Source organism: Panthera pardus, unplaced genomic scaffold, assembly GCF_024362965.1.
Source record: "Panthera pardus isolate Hobbes unplaced genomic scaffold, ASM2436296v1 HiC_scaffold_13, whole genome shotgun sequence".
NCBI classification, from domain to species: Eukaryota; Metazoa; Chordata; class Mammalia; order Carnivora; family Felidae; genus Panthera; species Panthera pardus.
The window spans coordinates 203,954,773-203,973,878 of record NW_026526688.1 but is presented as its reverse complement, the minus strand read 5'-3'; the positions used below and the strand labels follow the sequence as shown (position 1 = coordinate 203,973,878).

General features: G+C 63.3%; 1 protein-coding gene across 1 annotated transcript in view; it reads right to left on the bottom strand.

Annotated features, from left to right (window-relative positions):
* Nucleotides 1-754: 754 nt before the first annotated feature.
* The window catches only part of SLBP (stem-loop binding protein), a 74,265-nt gene continuing 55,913 nt past the window's right edge, over nt 755-19,106 (bottom strand). The window contains exon 8 of the mRNA XM_053901789.1: nt 755-835. Coding sequence (XP_053757764.1) covers nt 770-835 — 66 coding nt within the window. The 3' untranslated portion in view covers nt 755-769. The remainder of the gene's footprint in view (nt 836-19,106) is intronic.

Genomic DNA, 19,106 nt, shown 5'->3' with positions numbered 1-19,106 from the left:
CTCCTGGTGTTCTCCCGACGCCTGGTTTGCTCACAGCAGGACCTCAGTGAGCCCGACGCCACTCCCCATGCCACGGGAGACTGAGTCCCACCAAGCACCCCCCTGACACCCTCCCTGCACCCGGAGAACAAAATCCCAGAATCCCCAGTGCCCCCACCCGTCCTACCCTGAATTGTGTGGTGCTGCGGCATCCGGGGTCCCGGCCCCCTCCCCGCAGAGTGCCTGGAGGGCAGGGTCAGGGGACACTGGATAGTGCAAGGTCGGAACCCACCAATACCCCAGCGGGCCCTGGCCTCAGAGCGACACACAGTCGGTCCTCAGTAAAGGCCCAGTGTTCCTTGAAAGGTTCCAAACCTCTGAGCACCATAGGCTTGGGTGTGGCCAGTCTGCCAGGGGGAGTTGGGATAGCCCCCGGACAGGTGGACAGGGACACAGGGAGGCCTTTGAACCTGGTGTGGGGGGAGGGGGGTGTAGCTGGGTGAGGAGGCCGTTAGGGAGCTGCGGGCAGGGTGGCGCCTCACAGAGCCTCGATGGGATGCTGCCCCTCCTTCTCCACTGCCCTCCCGCTTCCCAGGGGCCAGAAGAGGTGGGGCCGGGGCCCCAGAACCTCGGGCCCCTGCCCAGCTGGCAGTGCCACCCACGAGGCACCCCGAGCCCAGCCTCCTCCCGGCACTCACCTGGTCAGATAGGAGGACTGAGTGTGGGCAGGGCCCAGCGCTCTGAGCTCCTCGTGGGCGCCCGTCGGCCTCTACGGAGGCTGGGACGTTTATCACCCGCTGTCCTTCACCGGCCCCCTGCTCCTCGCCTGAGGGAGAGCCATTTGGACCTGCCCAAGCTGAACAATACAATATTTCTGTTGAGCTGTGAAGTTGATTAATAATTTGGGAATGAAATCAATATGGGCCCTGCTTCTCATTCCTGGCGTATCCCCGTGCACAGGGACGCCGCCGAGGCAGCTGGCCTGCTCAGACGAGGGCCACCGGGCAGGGTGGGGGCAGCACGGCCCCGGACTCACACTCGCCTCGAGTTCAGGGCAGAGCCCTCTTCACCTCGGAGAAGGGCGGCCCTCCAGCCTTGGCGACAGGAAGCCCCCACCTGAGGGCCTGGCAGGGGCTCTGTCCCCTCCCCCCACAGGCTCCGTCCCCTCAGCTCTCGGGAAGGCCCCGACTGCGCCCACGCAGGCGTCTCCAGAAGCCCGAGTTTCCACTGAGGCCACTGACGTGGGTGCTCCGGCCACACCCCCCTGGGGCTCCCCTGAGCCTGAGCTCACCTGTGACCCCGGAGGGTCGCTGCTGACCTCCCCGCACGATCCCCACTGCAGCACTCAGGCTGCCCTGCGTCCGACTTGCTCCTCCCCTGCCCGGGACCCCCCTGCAGGGCCACCGCACCCCACCCACCGGCACACAGCCGTACGGTGCTGCTCCCCAGAGCCCCCCACGCCTCAATCCACCTACCAGCTCTCAACTGGGGGTCCTAGTCGGGTAGGGTTAGGGTTCATCTCAGGGCACAGAGGAAGCAAACAGCTGAGGGATGGGTGAACAAATGAATGAACAATGGAACGAACGAATGAATGAATGAACCAACAAGATACATCCAATGCCATGCTGAGGCCGGGTCCTGGATGAGCACAGGGAGTGCTGGCAGGGGGGAGTGGGGAGGAGGCCCAGATGCAGTGGGGCAGGTCATGGAATGGGGGAGAGAGAAGCATCCTGAGGGCCCCTCCTGCCCCAGGGTTGGTACGTTGGGGGCCAGTGCGCCTGGCCCAGAGTTGCGGCCCTCAGCTGCCCCCCAAGCCATCTACCTGGCCCCGTCGTGCCCAGCGGTAAGGGCAGGGAAGCCCAGCACCCCTGCCTGTAACGTGTCCCACACGCTGGTGCCCTGGGACCATCCTTCCTGCGGCCCCGAGGGTCCAGCGTGGCCCCTCTCCGGGACAGTTATGTGGGGGCAGGGGCCTCCGCCAGGCTGTCACATGCCCAGACGCCGTGGGCACTGCCCCTGCCCCCTAATGATGCTGCTGAGAATGGCCCGGCCTCTCCTGCCCACACCGGGTGCAAGGCACTAGACCAGACCTCGTGGCTTTGATCCCTGTCTGATGACCTCGGGTGGGTCTTAGAGGCCCCAGCCACCTTGCCTAGGAAACAGGGCACAGGACAGAGCCCCGGGCCACCTGGGGCTTCCCACTCGGTGCGGGCCAGGCACACAGGCAGCACACGACGTGGGCAGTCGTTTCCTTCCTCGCCCTCGCGTCGCTTGCTCAGCCTGGGCCGGGGGTCCAGCCCCTGGACCCCTGGAGACCCTCCCACTGACAGACCCCAGTCTGATGCCTTGATATCTGCAGTTCGTCTGCCTCTTCATCTGTCCCAGAGACCAGCCCTCGGACCCAGGCCCCGGCCATGGAGGGCGGCTCTGGCCTGGCCCGAAATGCCCTTTAACCAGCTCCCAGGGCGCAGCCGATAGGGCCTCTCCTGGGCACCGCAGGCTCAAGAGAGGACAAGCAACTTTGCCAGCCGGACAGTCTCTGCCCCGGGCTGGGCCCCGCGAGACACAGCCGGATGCCCACCGGGCCGGGCTGCACCTGTCAGCTGCAGGGCCGGGCCTCCGTGGAAGCCCGGCTCCCGAGTCCCAGGGTCTCGTCTGCTCAGCGGACAACAGGCCGGCCCCGAGGTCAGCCTGAGATTCTCGGCGGGCCCCCTGCCGCCGGGCGGGCCTCAGCACAAGCACAGCGGCCGATGACCCTGTCCGAGCGCCGCATCCGCCGGCCGGCAGCGCCCCGAGAGCCAAAGTCCCTTGACCCGCGCCGGGCGGGGGGGCCGGTTTTATAGGAGCCATTGACCGGCAGCATTGATCCCCGAGAATGTATCGCACAAATCATTTTGCACTAAACTGCGGAATCGATGGAGAAATCTCCCGGAAAATTTATATTAAAAGTCTCTGTTTGCCTAAATGAGTTCCCTGTGCCCCATATTGAATATTTGGCTGATGAATTGAATGGGTTTAAATTTGAACATTGCAGACCCATTAAAGAATGAATTCTTAAATCAAACCCTGCCATTTATGATTGAAATAGGATTTCCTCTGTGATGGGCCAGCCGCTACATAAATCAGCTGTGCGTTTTACACCGAACCATAAACAAGATATAATTCTTTTAATACACAACAGGTGCCTTAAATCTTTTGATGCATCTTGTATTTACCTGAAGTTGGGATTGCTGTATTTACACCAAGTCCCGTGGGGGCCTCTGATGGTGAAGGGGACAGCGGCCGTGCCCGTGGGACCCCGCCCGAGGACCTTCCAGAGAAGCCCGTGGGGGGCCAGGTGAGGCCACGCCCAGCGTCCACCTGTGCCCACAGCCGGGGCCCCTCAGACACCCGTGAACCGGCACACGCACGTGCTCATACATGCCACGCACAGGCCACATGTGCACACACACGCAGCCCTCGTGCGGGCACACAAGGGAACGGACCCAAGCACACACATGCTAGTGGGTGTGAGTGTGCTGCAGTGACCTGTGTGTGTGTGCACACATTTGTGCAGGCGAGTATGTGCATGAACACGCTGTGCACACACACGGAGTAGACCCACAAGTACACACTCACACACACACGCCCGCACCATTCTGTACAGATGTGGGCACACACTCGGTCACTCCAGCACGCCCACACATGTGTCTTCACACCCTCAAACACACACTCAGGCACACACACACGGCAGATGGCAGGGTACGGGTACCTGCCCAGCTTCACCAATTCACTAACACACAGTGCACACGCACACGCCCCTGCCAGTGGCTCTCGCTCCCCAGGGACCGAGGGTCTGAGCAGTGGCAGGAGCAGGGCCAGCCCCACGTCGCGCGTGGTCCCTTTCCGGGGCCGCGGGCTCCACCCCCACTGGACCTGGGCTTCCGGGGGCTGAGAGAAGCCTCCCCATCGAGGTACCCAGCTACCCCCCTGCCCACGCGGGCAGGACGTACGCACAGGTGCCCCCCGGGTCCCCATGCCCCCCCTCAAGCCAACGTGTCCTCTGGCAAGAGCTCGGCCAGGCACCAGGAACCACCAAGTCACTAGAGAAGCCAGCTGGGCACCCAGGAAAGCTTCCTGGGGGAGGCGATGCCAGCAGCAAGCCTGGAGGATGAGAGGGCTCCCCCCCTTGGCTTGGGGGCCAGAGAGGGGCTCCAGTCCAGCAGGGCACATCTCTCTTTCTCCGTCCTTGGCCTCTCCAGCCAGCCACCTCTGCAGACTCAGTGTCCCCCCCAACACCCAGGCCTCCCGCTGGTGGGGGCTCACATTCAGGCAAATGCGCTCAGTGGCCCCAGCACCCCCACCACCGGTGCACCCAGCCCAGGCTGATTCTCCACCCCAAGCCGGCTAGGCCGAGCCCGGCCCTGTCCGAGCCCCCGGGGGCAGGCATCCTCCCCGCGCTCCTGTTCTCACGCTTCTCACGGCTCCCCACGGCCGCCCGCCCCAGCCGGCCTCCCACATCCCCTCCACGTAACCCAGAGCAAGTACTCAAAACACCATCCAGAAAATGCATCAAAGTGGCTGACTTGAAAAGTCCAGCATGCCCCACGCAAGGCCCCAGAGCCAGCCAGCCCCAGGCTTCTCAAGCCGCTCCGACTCCCCTGCCTGCTGTAAGCCATTCCAGAAAATAGACGAGAGAAGTCCGCACCCTGGCTCACGAGGTGGGGATGACGCTGATGCCGAAGCAAAGCACACGCAGACAGCACGGAAGAGAGATTCAGAACCCGGACGAGAAAATGCGGGTACGTGTGTATACACGTACAGGTGTGTGCGCACAGAGGTACACGTGTGCACAAGTACAGATCCACGCATTTTAAGTGAAATGCTTCTGTGTTCTAAGTGACCCCGTGGCCAAGCAGGAGGCGCCTCAGAAAACACGTCCGTGCCTTCAGCTCCACCGAGAGCCTAAGGCACAGAAACCACATGATCATCTCAAAAAATGCAGAGTGTACGTGCTAACTAGCCATCTCTGGTGTTTTGTTGTTTAATCTCTCAAACACGAGGAATGAAGGGTGATCGGATCATCGCATGGAGAACGACAGAGCCGTGTTCCTAGCTCGGACCCCACGTAGGCTGAGGCCACATCAGCAAGTTTTGGAAACTGGTAAGAAAAAGTTGGAGGGGCACCTGGGTGGCTCAGTCGGTTGAGCGGCCGACTTCGGCTCAGGTCACGATCTCGCGGTCCGTGAGTTCGAGCCCCGCGTCGGGCTCTGTGCTGACAGCTTGGGGCCTGGAGCCTGCTTCGGGTTCTGTGTCTCCCTCTCTCTCTGACCCTCCCCTACTCAGGCTCTGTCTTTCTCTGTCTCAAAAATAAATAAAAACATTTAAAAAAAAGAAAAAAAAGTTGGAAAACAGAACAGAATAAGTGAGCAGGGGATTTGCAGAGGGAGGCTGACCCCTCCATGAAGAGGCCGACCCCGACAGGAATCAGATTCATGCAAAATCAGACACACTCACTGCTCAGATGCCAGCGCTGGCAGGGTCCCGGGGCCGGGGACCGGGGACCCGGGGTGTGGGCGGACCTCGTGCCAGGGCCCACGTGGCCGGGCTCCCAGGTGCCACGGGCAGGCTCGTCCTGTGTGGGTCGGTGGCCGCCCAGGTATCTGCCGTCGCGGGAGGGATGAGAGGGGGACAGAAGATGCACCCAGAACGGCACAGGAGACAGAGCCACACTGGGTCGCAGCTGGAAGGCCACGCGGAAGGTAGGCACGGTGGCCCAATGCCGCGGGTAAGCTCAGAACGTGCAGTCCGTTGGTGGCGTCCGCGGCCGCCGGGATCCGTCAACGCGGGAACACCGGCTCGCGGGGAAACGCAGGGTCGGCTCCCTGGGAGCGTCGGGTCACGTTTCCATCCGTGGCTCAGTACGGAGCCGTGTTCGGTGCGTACTTCCGTCCAAAGACACTTTACCTAACACGTGGTCGATCCGTTCGCACAGAGTCCCCACGTCAGCGGACCTCGCGCCCCGACGGGGCCCACCTGACACGGGGTCTCCTCCGCGGGCACATCTCGGCCTCTGGGGGGACTTGAGCAGCACGCGGCAGGGGCGGGGGGGCGGGGAGGGGGGCCGTGTCAAGCCGTGGAGTCACCAACAAAAAGCACAAAACTGCGGGAGACGTCGCGCTAGACGGACAGCAAAAAGGACCCGTGTTTACAGCGTGAGCCCAAGCGAGGAGACGGGGCGTGGCCTCCTGCCGCCTCCGGCCGGACGTGCCTGTCCCGACACTGATTCCTCGCTGCTCTGTGCGGTCCCCGGATGACCGGGAAAGCGCCAGCAGGGTTAGTCGTGCGGTCACCAATGAGCGTCCGCGGGCAGGTGAATCTGTGTCAGTCGCACGCACGGAAACAGTGCCAGGCCCTGGAGCAGGAGCCGCGCGCGTAGCGAGGCACCGACCACATCTGCAGCCTGGGGGGAGGAGCGGGAACGGGGGTAGCGGTGGAGATGCTCGGGGGACGCTGGGCCGGTTGTTCTGACACCAGCTGGCCTTGACTTCACCGCCGCCTACCCTCCCCGGGGCGCTGGGCCCCAGGCCCCGACCCACCCCGCAGGGCGGCAGGGACAACCTCAGCCACACGGGCCCCGTCTAGCCACAGCCCGCGAACAAACTTGGTCACGTGGCTGTGAAGCGGGCCACAGGCTCGCTCGGGGAGCCCTGTTATGAAAAGCAAGGAGGAGATGGTTCCCGGAGGACGACGAGCCACAGCGAATCAAAACGAAGCGTGAAACGACAAACGGGAGATGTGCCAGGTGGGGCCTCACGGGCCGGCGCGGGTGTGGGAGCCCCGCCCGACAGGTGCGCGCCCCGGTCGCCGGGCGAGGGGGGCACCTGCAGGAGTTGGCTCCGTTATTCAAAGGCGGTTCGTTATCGTCCTCATTTGTTTAAGTTAATACCCAAATTTAAGGCCAGAGCATGTGAGTTTTGATGTGTAATGTTCTCGGTATCATTATTTTCTGAATTGCCCTTAATGGTTGGGCTTTTGTTTCCTGTTTGAATCAATGGTGATTTAAGGAATAAAGAAAGAGATTAAATTTTTAGCCGGCTGTGAGGCTGTTTAGTTGGTTTGGCTTTCGTTATTGATTCTTAGCGTTATTATATTGTAGCCGGAGAATATAAATGGTGTCACTTCTGTTTGAGGAATTCATCGAGATTTTCTTTGTGGGCCATCAGATACTGCTTTTCAATGAAGGTTCCTTAAATGCTGAAAATGAAGGTGTTCTGGATGTGCAGCGTGAAGCTTGGTACATATGAACACACATTAAATTAGCTCTGAGCGACTTTACTCAGATCCTACATACACACGGGTTCTCATACGCCTGCTCAGGCCAAGGGCACCGCAAGTGTATCCCTGCGGCGGCTCCTCTGCTGTTGGAAGCGCCGTCCCTTCAAATGCTTTGATGCCATATTGTTCATCACCTAGAAGTTTATGCCTCTGATCTCTTCATTGTGGATTTTACCTCTTGTCAATAGAAATTTACTTTTTCTCCAATTTAAAGCTTCTACCTTTAATTACACTCAGCCTGCGGACCTTCTTAAATGCCCACACACCCCTCCGTCCAGCATGAGGCATTGAACGCCTGTCCCTTGAGTGTGGGCTGGACACGGTGGCCCGCGGAGGGTGGGACAAGTGATGGTGCAGGACGCAGGCGCTGAGCCCCACCCCCACCCCCACCCCAGAGAGACCACGTGTGGAGGAACAGCCACACGAGCCAGGCATCTTGGCTGCGGGCCCCGGCCCCGGCCGGGCCTTCAGATGACGTAGCCCCAGCGGACAGCTTCCCTGCCACCCGGCGCGAGACCCCAGCCAGAGCCCCCAGTTAAGCTGTTCCCAAATTCGCGACCCCGGACAGTGTGAGAGAATCAACGTTTACTTTCTGAGCTGCTGAGTTTGGGGCTAACTTGCCGCGTGGCAAAGGATGAGTAGCTCCCCTCTCCGTTCGCCTCCGTGTTTACCCGCTTGTTCGTACCCCATGAGTGCGATTCTGTCTCCGGCACACACGTCAGGTCCCCAGCAGGAGGCAGAGGCCACCCCAGCCCCAACGAGGAGGCTGGAACGAGGGGGCGGGCACCAACCCAGGCTGTGTCCCACACAGACCTGGACACAGACACCGCCGTCACGTTTTCACGGGTGTTCAACTCATCACGCCCGCTGCCGTGCCGTGTGGACTCGTCCTCGCCCGCTGTCGAGACATGTGCTTGTCACACTTCTGTACCTCAGGAGCCAGGTTCTTCCTGCTTCCTGTTCTCCCCACCTCTGCTTTTGGCCTAAGAGTTAGATTTTCCTTGCCTTTTTCTCATTAGCAATTTTATTTTAGTTTATTTTATTTTATTTTTATTTTGAGAGAGAGAGAGAGAGAGAGCAAGCTGGAGAGGGGTAGAGAGAGAGAAGGAGAGACAGAATCCCAGGCAGGCTCCACACCGTCAGCATGGACCCTGATGTGGGGCTCAAACTCACGAACAGTGAGATCATGACCCGAGCCGAAATCAAGAGTCGGACGCTTAAGCAACCGAGCCACCCAAGCGCCCCTCTCATTAGCGATTTTAGAAGTGAACACGCATCCTGGGTTTTAAACTTATGTGTGGTCACATGTGCATTAAAAACATGACCTTGAACGCCATTTCTCCTTTTGTCAGCTATCCTTATTTTGATCCATCTTCCAGGAGGACACCTTTAAGTAATTTCTAAAGGAAGGGGACACGGTGGGCTATTCTCAGTCCTTTCATACTTGAGAGTGTATTTCAATATCTTTACACGTTACGGGAATGATTAGATCATAATCTTGTTTCAAAATCTTATCGCTTATTCACTGATGAAATTATTGTTCATGTGGAAAACCCTGGCCTGGCAGGAAGCCTGTGGGACGGCCTGGCACTCACACCTTACGTCCCTTCTCGGTGTGCACTGGACGTTGTGACTCACGTCGGATGGACAGAACCACGTGGGTGATGGGCATCACTCGGGGAATTCAGCCATGAAAGGATCCCCACCTCGCTCCCCTCTCTCTCGGGCCACTCGCCTGGGGCCACAGCTGCCACGTCAGGGGGTAGGGAGGGTCTCCAGGGGGTGAGTTTGGAGGTGGATCCCCACCCACCCCGGTGGAGCCATCAGATGAGACCGTGGCCCCAGCCAACAGCGTGAGGACAGCCTTGAGCCAGAGACCCCCAGTGAAGCCACGCATGGGCCACTGACGCTTAGAAACGGAGATCGTCAACAGCTATTGTTCTAAGCGAGTAACTTCTGAGAGTGATTTGTGAAGCAGCAATAAATAACTAACATAGCAAGCAACCCACAACACAACTACTAGAACTGACAAATGGCTTTAGCGACATCACAAGAAACAAGGTCAATACACGGAATTCAATTCTACTTCTAGAAGCTGGTAGTTAGCAATTAGAAGATGAATTTTTAAAAATCTGTTTAAATGAGCACCAAAAATAAAATGCATGGAGAGAAGTCCAATGAAATATGAGCGAGACCTCACACAGACCCTGAGAAATCACAGAAGGCAGCTAAGCAGAGACACAAACCGTGTCCAGGGGTTGGAAAACTCAACCGCACTGGGACAGAAGCTCTCCCCCAAACTGTATGTAGATTTAACACAGTCCCAATCAAAATACTAACAGCCTTTTTTGGTAAAACTTGCTGAGTCAAATGGGATTGCAGAAAGACTAGAATGGCCTAAGATTTCTGGCAGAAAGAAAAAGGCCGGAAGGCTTTCACCACCTGATTCCAAGTCTTCCTGTGAAGCCACAGTCATCGAGGCCACGTGACGGGGGTGAGACAGGGCAACAGAGACAGGCCCCGTACACACGCCACCAATTCACTTCTGATGGGACACCAGGGCTCCTTCACGGGGGGTCTTTTCCAAAAATGGCACGGGGCAGCAGGTGAGTGTGTAACGTAACCCACGACAGACCCCAAATTAATCACAGATCCAAACCTAAAAGCCAAAACTATCAATCTTCTGGGAAAAAGCCATGGGAGACTGTCTCCATGAGTTTGGGGGTCATTTACACGTTTATCTAAATGATCTGGAGCATGTCCCTTCACGGCACCATTCAGGCTCTGCTTAGAGGTGGCTCATCCCACCAGGTCAGCGGGTGGTCTCCTTAGCTTCGCCCGCGGCGACGCAGTCCTCAACTTGTCCTTCACACTCAGGCTCCCTGCGGCCATCAGAGCTCCGGTGCACGGCGGAGGGAGGCCGCAGGCCCACAGAGTCCTGTACACGTGGGGACTGGGCTGGTGGCAAGGGAGCACCTGGGCCGAGGCTGGGCCCCAGGGCACAGACCCCGGACCTTTTGAGCCCCACCCCAGCTCCACACCCTGCATGACCAAAGAACGTGCCCGCCCCCCAGTGCCCACTTCAGGGGGGCCCCTGACAGGTGACCCAGGAGAGAGGCCCTGCTGGCTGGGGATCCAGGGGCTGGGATATGTGGGGAGAGGGGTTGGGGTGTGGGGAGAGGGCAGGGGGACGGGTGTGGGGAGAGGGGCTGGGATATGTGGAGAGAGGGTCTGGGGTGTGGGGAGAGGGGCTGGGGTGTGGGGAGAGGGGCTGGGGTGTGAGGGAAGGGCAGGGGGGTGTGGGGAGAGGGCAGGGGGGTGGGGGTGTAGGGAGAGGGGCTGGGGTGTGGGGAGAAGGCTTGAGTATGGAGAGAAGTCTGGGGTGTGGGGAGAGGGGTTGGGGTGTGGGGAAAGGGCAGGGGGTGTGGGGAGAGGGCGGGGGGGTGGGAAAAGGGACTGGGATGTGGGGAGAGGGGCTGGGGTGTGGGGAGAAGGCTGGGGTGTGAGGAGAGGGGCTGGGGTGTGGGGAGAGGGGCTGGGGTGTGAGGAAAGGGCAGGGGGAGTGTGGGGAGAGGGCAGGGGGTGGGGGTGTAGGGAGAGGGGCTGGGGTGTGGGGAGAAGGCTTGAGTATGGGGAGAAGGTTGGGGTGTGGGGAGAGGGGCTGGAGTGTGGGGAAAGGGCAGGGGGGTGTGGGGAGAGGGCGGGAGGGTGGGGGGTGGGAAGAGGGACTGGGGTGTGGGGAGAAGGCTGGGGTGTGGGGAGAGGGGCTGGGGTGTGGGGAGAGGGGCTGGGGTGTGGGGAAAGGGCAGGGGGCTGTGGGGAGAGGGCAGGGATGTGGGGAAAGGGCGGGGGGTGGGAAGAGGGACTGGGATGTGGGAAGAGCGACTGGGGTGTGGGGAGAGGGGCTGGGGTGTGGGGAGAGGGGCTGGGGTGTGGGGAAAGGGCAGGAGGCTGTGGGGAGAGGGCAGGGATGTGGGGAAAGGGCGGGGGGTGGGAAGAGGGACTGGGGTGTGGGGAGAGGGGCTGGGGTGTGGGGAGAGGGCGGGGGGGTGGGGAGAGGACGGGGGCTTTTGGGGCGGTGGTGAGACGGAGGAAAGGCTGCTTGGTGGCTTCGGGGTAGGCCGGCCAGCTGCTAAACGGTCACCAAATCCTCCCTTGCCCCTGGCACGGAGCGGCCTTGCTGTCAGGTGTGGACAGGAGAGCGCGCCAGAACCGCTAGGCAGACCGGAACCGGCTGGGCACAACCCACCCGCCCCCCGTGTCCCGCCGTGGGCCGACCCTGGCTTGACAATGGAAGGAACCGGGTCCCTGACCAGCAGCGGCCTCGCTGGGCTAAGCAGAGACACCCCTGGGCTGCGGGGCCCCGAGGGCTCAGGGATTCCCTGGGGCAGCTGGGAAGTGGACCCTTAATGGGTCCGATACGTAAGCGGGTTCCTGCATTCAGACACCCCGACCTGAGCTGCTGGGTCTGGGGTGGGGGCACCGGAAGGAAGACCCCGGGGTCAGCGGGGGCGGTAACTGGGGACCCTCGGCGGCAGATGGCCCGGGAGCCGCGAAGCAGCCGCACGGTGGGGGGGGGGGCCTGAGCCCCTCGCCCTCCTCGAGGCCACCCCTGGGCTCCGGCCCCTTCTAACTAAACAAATCACGAAGCTGGGGAGGGGCGCTGTCCCGCCTGCCCCGGGCCCCCGCAGCCATCACCCCACCAGGCACCAGCGTCTCCCCTGCTGGGACCTCCCACGGGCAGGGAGGGCGTGGAGGGCGGCCTCAGCTGGCGTGGGGAGTCCCTCTGAGCCACGCCGGCCTCACCCCGTGGTCTCCCTCAGCCACCTCGTGTTCACATTGTGTCCTGCGTCTCCACGTTTCCCGACATTATGTTAAAAACCCGGGGACGCCTCGTAAGGCGCCGCTTCATTTTCTCTTGATAAGTGGTTCCCAGTGTTCTTGGCCGCGGCCGGGGAATGAAATGACCCCTCCTTTCACAGAGCCTCCCACAGGCCCCGCCCCGAGCCGGGTCCACTCTGAGCCTCACACTGTTTCCACACAGGGCACTTCTCCTCGGTTTCTGCCTCGGTTGGGAACGGTGCCGGCCGATAGCCCACCAAAAACACCACCAACGAAAGTGGCTTCGGTAGGACACAGGTTCATTTCTCAAGGAGACAAGAGTTGGAGGTGGCCACACCCGGGCCGTTCTGGGCCCCACAGTCATCAGAGACACAGGCGCCTCTGTCTTCCTGCCCCACCTCCTTGCACGTGCGTGGCCTTCTGCCTCGAGTTCGCCTCCTGGTTCAAACAGCTGCCAGAGCCCCGGCCATCACACCTCTGCTCAGGAAGCGGGAAAGAAGAAATGCAAAGGGTACGGGTGCTTTTCCACTTGTAAGGAGCTTCCCCCAAAGTTCCACCCGACACTTGCACTCACGTCGGCCAGAACAGTCACATGGCCACACCCAGCTGCCAGGAAGATTCGGGAATGCGGTTCTGGGAGGGTATCCGGCTTGACCCTGACAAGCAAGGACCCCAGCAGCCGCACGTCTGCTCCCCACTCAGCACAGGGCAAGGACAGGGGCTGGGATGAGCCCCACAGGGTCCCCGCCACAGAGCCAGCAGCAGCCGCTCCCCGGGGGGGCTTGGGCGGGTCCCCCCAGCCCTCGCCCTCGCTGACCCACGGCCCCACCCTCTCCGGCACCGAGACCGCAGCAGGGCCCAACGACTGGGGCAGACGTCAGGTCTTGCACGGTCTCTGTCGGGGCACCCGCGGCCGATGGCCTGTCGGCCCCACGGTTTTCAGCACCCCTGCAATGGGGTCCGGACACAGGCCACCCTCGGGTCACACTGTCTGGCCCGTGTGACGATCGAAGCTCAGGCCTGGACACCTGGGCTGGAGACAGATGTGGTTGGACCGGCCCCTTGAGCGCCCCCCCCCCCCCCGCCGGGCCCTCCGGGGGTGGACCCCCTACCTTTTCCCTGGGGCCTCCCCGCCCCCCCCACCCCCCTCCACCCCGCCCCTCCACCCTGCCCTCTAAGCAGCCCTGCCCCTCCTCCCCGCGGGGCCCCCCAGGGCCCCCCCACCGAGATCCGCCTCGGCCTCTCTCTCCGGCCCAGCGCAGGTCCCAGCCCTCGGGGTCGGCCGCCACACTGCAGACATCCGGGGATCAGGCCTGAGGTCAGCAGGCGGGGTCCCCGGGCGGGGGCAGGACGGAGCTGCTCCTTCCCCTCCAGAGCAGCGCGTGGCGGGAAGAGGCCGGACAGCACGAGCCGAGAGGGGAGGTCCCACGTACGGGCTCGGGAGCGTCCGGAGACCCTCACGCTGTGTCCGTGCTGCCACCTCTGCCCCCCCCCCCCTTACTACAAATAGGACGCGCGGTGCTACCCCGTGGCACAGGTGGGGAAACCAAGGCACACAGCGCTCAGGTGACCTGGTGACCGTGGTCACGCAGCTGGACAGGCCCCCACAGTGGCCCTTCCCAGGAGAGGGACACTTGGCTACCGTCAGCTCCCGGGCTCAATCCCGGCCGGGCCACCGGGGACCGGGGTCTCCCGAACACCAGGCAGCTGCTCCGCGCTGGTCAGCGCTTTCCGGGGGCTCCTGCCCCTGCCCCTGCTGTGGAGGGGCTGTCGTAGGTGGACCCCCGGGGGGGGGGGCGGGTTTCTAATTCCTCGTGAGGCCCAGCCATGGCCTCGGGGAACACGGGCCCCAAGGTTGACTCGCCCGGGTTTTACCGGGCACGGCTGCGCTCCGTCAGCCCCCGGGCGGGCAATTTTCGGGAGTCCACTCGGCCGCCCACCTTCCCCAGCGTCGGAGGCCTGGCCGGCCCCTCCCGCGGAGGGTGGCGGCTGCACCAGTGACCTTGTGATAACCCGAGTGCCATCCGTCAGCGGCCGGCCGCCAGGCTCCGGAACACTGCGGCAGCTCATCTGAATTCAAATTACCCTGGGAGACGCGCGAGGGTGCCAGCCATAACTCAGCGTGCGGCAGGAGGAACGCGGCCCGCCCGCAGATTGGACATTACCATACATTCCTGGGGCGTCGGACAGGGCTGCTAATGAAAATATCAATCAAAAACTCGGCTGACTTAATGGTCAATTTAAATTAATTAATTGGGGAGGAGAAAAAAGTCGAGGGGGCAGCGTTGACGGGCTCCGTCTCCGGCGGGCAGCGAGAAGCCCGGTGCCTGGATGGGCACGGCCCCCGGCCCGGGGAGACAGGGCGTCCCCTCCCCAGAGACCCCAGGATGTCCGAGGGCCCAGGGCTGGCCTTCCCGCCTGGCGGTCTGTCTGACTGTCCGGCTTCGGTGTCCACAGGGAGAGCCGGCTGCCTCCGGAGAGGTCCCCCTGGTCGTGCCGAGGAGGAAAAAGCCACTTCGCCCACAGGACTGGGGAGGGGTTGGAGGAGTGACCCGGCTGGACTGGCTCCAGTTCAAGTCCCCTCCAGGAGGCCTCCCCGCCCCACTGGGCCTCGCCCCTTGTCCCTGAAAGGGGACGGTGGTCCCCACCACCAGGGCACTGCGGGTTAGGGGCAGGAGGGCCGCAGCGGGACTCGCGCAGTGACTTCTGAGGCTGGACCCCCCGAGATCCCTTGGGAGGGTCAGTAAATTGTCTTCGACATGCAAAGAGAGAGGGCAGGTCCCCAGAGCTCACCTCAGTATGGCAACGGTGGCTGGAGCCCAAGGTATTCCGTGTCCCTTTCGGCCATGTGGCATTGGGGGGAAAGCTCCATAAGCCCCAGGAGATGGGAGAGCAGGGTGCCAGTGGGTCCGGGCATCCCAACTCCTCAAGGGGGAAACGGAGCTCACGAGGCACGACTAGCCACTCTGAGCCCCAGATGTGGCGACCCAGGGGTCGCTGGGCCAGCTGCCAGGGAGCGGGGTGGAGGGGGAACCAGATCCCGGCAAAACCCACCAGCAGATTCCCACCCCGGACCCACTAGGAGACGTTCTAGGCCCTTGGAAGCATAACAGAATCCTACCAGTGAACAAAGGGGAGAGAGGACGGCAGGCAGGCTGGCCCGGCCCCGCTGCAGGGCACAGGCCAGGCTGCTGGGTCTTTCCAAGAAAGCCGGCCTAGAATTCTGTCCCAGCGACACTGCCCTTGGAATCAGGTGGGGCAGAAACACCCCTCCACACTCGTTCTCTCACAGCCTTTCCCGAAGGCCTCGCTCAAGGACATCACCCGCGGCGTGAGAGGTGGCACAGACCCGGGCCTGGCCCGTGTGGTCAGTGCTGGCGGAGCCTGGGTAGAGGGGCCCCAGGTGGAGGGCCGAGCCCAGGTGGCCAGGGGCGATCGAGGGGTCCGAGCCCCCTGCCCTGCTCCCAGTGTAGGCTCCTACAGCCGCTTCCTCTGCAGGAGTCTGCACGGTTGTCTGGGAGGCTGGCCAGGGTGTCCCCACCCCCTGACTCAGGCCAGAGACCTGACCTGACCAACAGGACGTGGGGGGATGTGATGTGCTGCGTGGTGGGCCTGCCCCCTGCCCTGGCCCGGGAGGAGCTGTGCCTGGCCTGCCCTTCATGGGACATTAGCGACACCCTTGCCATCAACCCGCGTTGGGACTGGCGGTCGCGAAGCAGCATCACAACAGAAACTCCTGGGCTCACGGGCCCAACAGGAAAGCCCTACCTGCCACAGGATCCAGGGGGGTCCCCAGGAAGGGTCTGTCAAGGACTTGGAGCAACTCAGACAGAAACCCGAGGACGACATCCTGGGCACAGGGGTCGTTCATCCAACAAAGGCTAAAGGAGTCCCGAGGCAGGGATGGGGTCTCTGTGCCCCTGTCTGGGGAGGAGGGGCCGGCCGCTCCCCCAGGCCCCCAGGTGGGCAGGCTGCCCCAGCACAGGGCTGCGGGTGGGACACCCGGGGCTTGGAATGGGGTGGCCCCCAGAGAGCAGAGCGAGGCCCCGGGCTGAGATAACAGGTAACAGACAACGGGTTTGGGGCAGCTCCTGCCCATCCCCCCCCCCGCCCACCTGTCCACCTCCAAGGGCTGCAGCCATAGTCAGGAGTGGGCAGCTCCCATTTGGGGTCTCTTGGGCTTTGGGAGGCTGTGGGGAGGGCCGGAGGGTCCCGGACCCCTGACCCCCAGCAGTAGTGAGTCTCAGTGAGGTAACCGGAGGGTAGGACGGGTGGGGTGGGGTTAGGGGGAGGCACTAGGGTGGGGGCGAGCCGCGTGGGCTCGGGATTTGGGACGGGTGGCGGTTGTGGCTGGGTCCAGGCTCAGGTGGGATTTGGGGTCAACCCCGGGGCTGCTGCGGTGGTTGGCTCAGGGTCCCGGGTGGGCTCTAGGCAGTCCCTCCTCCCCCGACACGGCCCGCTGCTTCTGCCGGGCCCAGGGCCTGAGGGAGATCCTGCGGGGGTCCAGAGAGGGTCAGAGAAGGGCACACGGAGGCCTTCGTGTCTGGTGCCGGGCCAGGAGGGTGCGGGGGGCCACATCTGCCCGTGAACCATTAGGCCCCAATCTAGGCGCTGCCTCTGGCCCCTGCCGGGTCTGCAGAGGCTGTGGCCCCCTCGCCCGGTGCCCACCCCAGCCTGGCCCGAGTCCCCCCCACGGCTTCCGTGGGAACCAGCCAGTTTCCCACAGGCCGAGCACGGGGGATGCGGGACCCTTCCTGGTCCAGCAGGGAGGGGACTCAACCCCCGCCCTCCGCCCCAAAGGGCGCGTCTGGTCTGGCCGGGCCCGACCCTGCCAAAGCCACAGGCAGCCGATCAGCCGGTGGCCCTGTCCCTGACCAGCCACACCCTCGAGTGACAGCTGGGATCTGCCACGGACTGCCTCTGGATGGCACACTTCCCAGGACCCTTCTGCGTCACGGTCACTTCTCCGATAGTCTCAGGATCAGTGGCACCAGGGGCCCCAGACTGAGGGAGTCCGAGGGTGCCCAGCCCGCCACCTTCTGAGCCCACCCCCCACAGGGCCTGGGTCTGACCCTACTTGTACTCCCCAACCTGTGACAAGAGCCAGTGGCCACACCAGGCCAAGTGGCCAAGAGCTGCAGCCAAGGCCAGTGTACAATGGGGGAGGGAGCCCAGGCGAAGGCCCTCACTAGCACCCTCCCTCTGGAGCTCCCCTCCAGGGGCCCCAAGCCCCTCACGCCTCCCCTGTGGTCCCAGCAGCAGCCCCTCTCAGGCTCTCTGTTCAGTGGGGTGCCCCCCCCCCCAGGGTCATGCAGCAAGTCAGTAGGGGCCTGGGGCTTAAAACTCCATTTCCTCAGAACCCACATGGCTCCCCCAAAACCACGGAGTGACCCCTGGAAGATTCCAGCTCTGCTGTGAGCTCTGTGGCCTCAGGAAAGTCACCGCAACTCCCTGGGCTCAAGGTCCCCTCCATAAGTTACACATGGCCACCTGGGACCTCATATAAAGTCAGCTGGACCACACCCACAGCCACTTGGGACACACATAAAGACACCTGGGACCACACCCACAGCCATCTTGGGCCACAGCCCACCTGAGCTCACACCTACAGCCACCTGGGGCCATACCCACACTCACCTAGGACCACACAGAGTCACATGGGGCCACACAGCTGCAGCTCACCCTGCCCACCCCACCCAGGGCTGGCACACTCAACGACACCCTTGGACGGCTGGGCTTCACGAGGGTGGGGCCGTCTCTTCCCCATCCACGTCCCCCAGGAGGCCAAACACTCTCTTCTGGGGACAGCAGCACAATCCCGTCCTCAGACCAGCCCCGGCCTGGCAGTAGAAGGAGCCACCGGAGGGCCTGGAGCACCGGGGTCGGAGGGACTGACGAGGGCCCCAGAGGGTCTGCACCCCCAGCCCCCGGGCTCCAGGCCCCCCACAGCCCTGCCCACCCCAGGCAGGCTGCCGAAGAAGCCACTGCCAGGGGCGATCTTTGCTGCCACCCCGCGGCCGCCAGGGGCGGTGCGGCTGGGGCTGCAGGGCCCTGCAGGACCACCCACCCAGCCGCAGGGTGGGAGAGAGCAGGGCCTCCAGGGACCAGCCGGGGGAAGCAGAGCCCACCCTGGGCTAGAGCCCATGCCGGAGGGCAACTGGGGGCCGAGAGGGGGATCTCAGGCCAGTTCTGGGCAGAGCAGGACACCACCCTCCCCGGGGGGCGCAGCGGTCACTGCCTCGGCCTGTGGCCATCCTGGCTGCCCCAGTTCCGGGGAAGAGGAGGCGAGCCGTCCGCCGCCCTCGGAGTCCCCCTCCGGCTCCTACAGGTGTGTGTGGCCACCCCGGGAGCGCAGGACTCCCCATCGCTGGAGTGTCACCCGTGCTCAGACGTGACGGGCGGTGCCTCTGGGCTCGCAGACGGCAGCAGGCCGTCGGAACTGGGGGCCCCCACGCCGCCAGACAGCGCCAGCCCGTGCCTGCCCACTGCATCCCCAGGCCGAGGAGGGCAAGGGGGCGTCCCCATCGTGACCCCGGCCGCTCAGGCCTCCCCCACACCCCGGCCTGAGGGCCCAGGACGTCCACGGGCGCCGGGTGAGCATTTCTGGGTGGGGGGGCTACTCACTGCAGAGCCCCCCCCCCCCACGTGAGGGGGCCTCACGTGGTCACAGCCTGGGACGCTGGCAAGCCCCTCCCACGCTGGGCTTCGGCGGGTCGCGGGGACAGAGGAGCACGAGGTGGCGGCTGGAGCCCAGCAGGCGGGGCGAGGCCCGGCCTTCACTCCCTGAGCCCCAAGTGGACGGAGCCCGACGTTCCCGGCCTGACGCCCCCAGGCCCACACGCTCCACACCCGAGCAGCCCCTCTGTCGGTCCCTTCCTGTGGGGAGCACAGGCCAGTCCACAGAAACAGGGCGGCCCGGTAACTGCCGGGCTGGGGGGTGGGGAGGGAGGAGTGGGGGGGGGGGGACA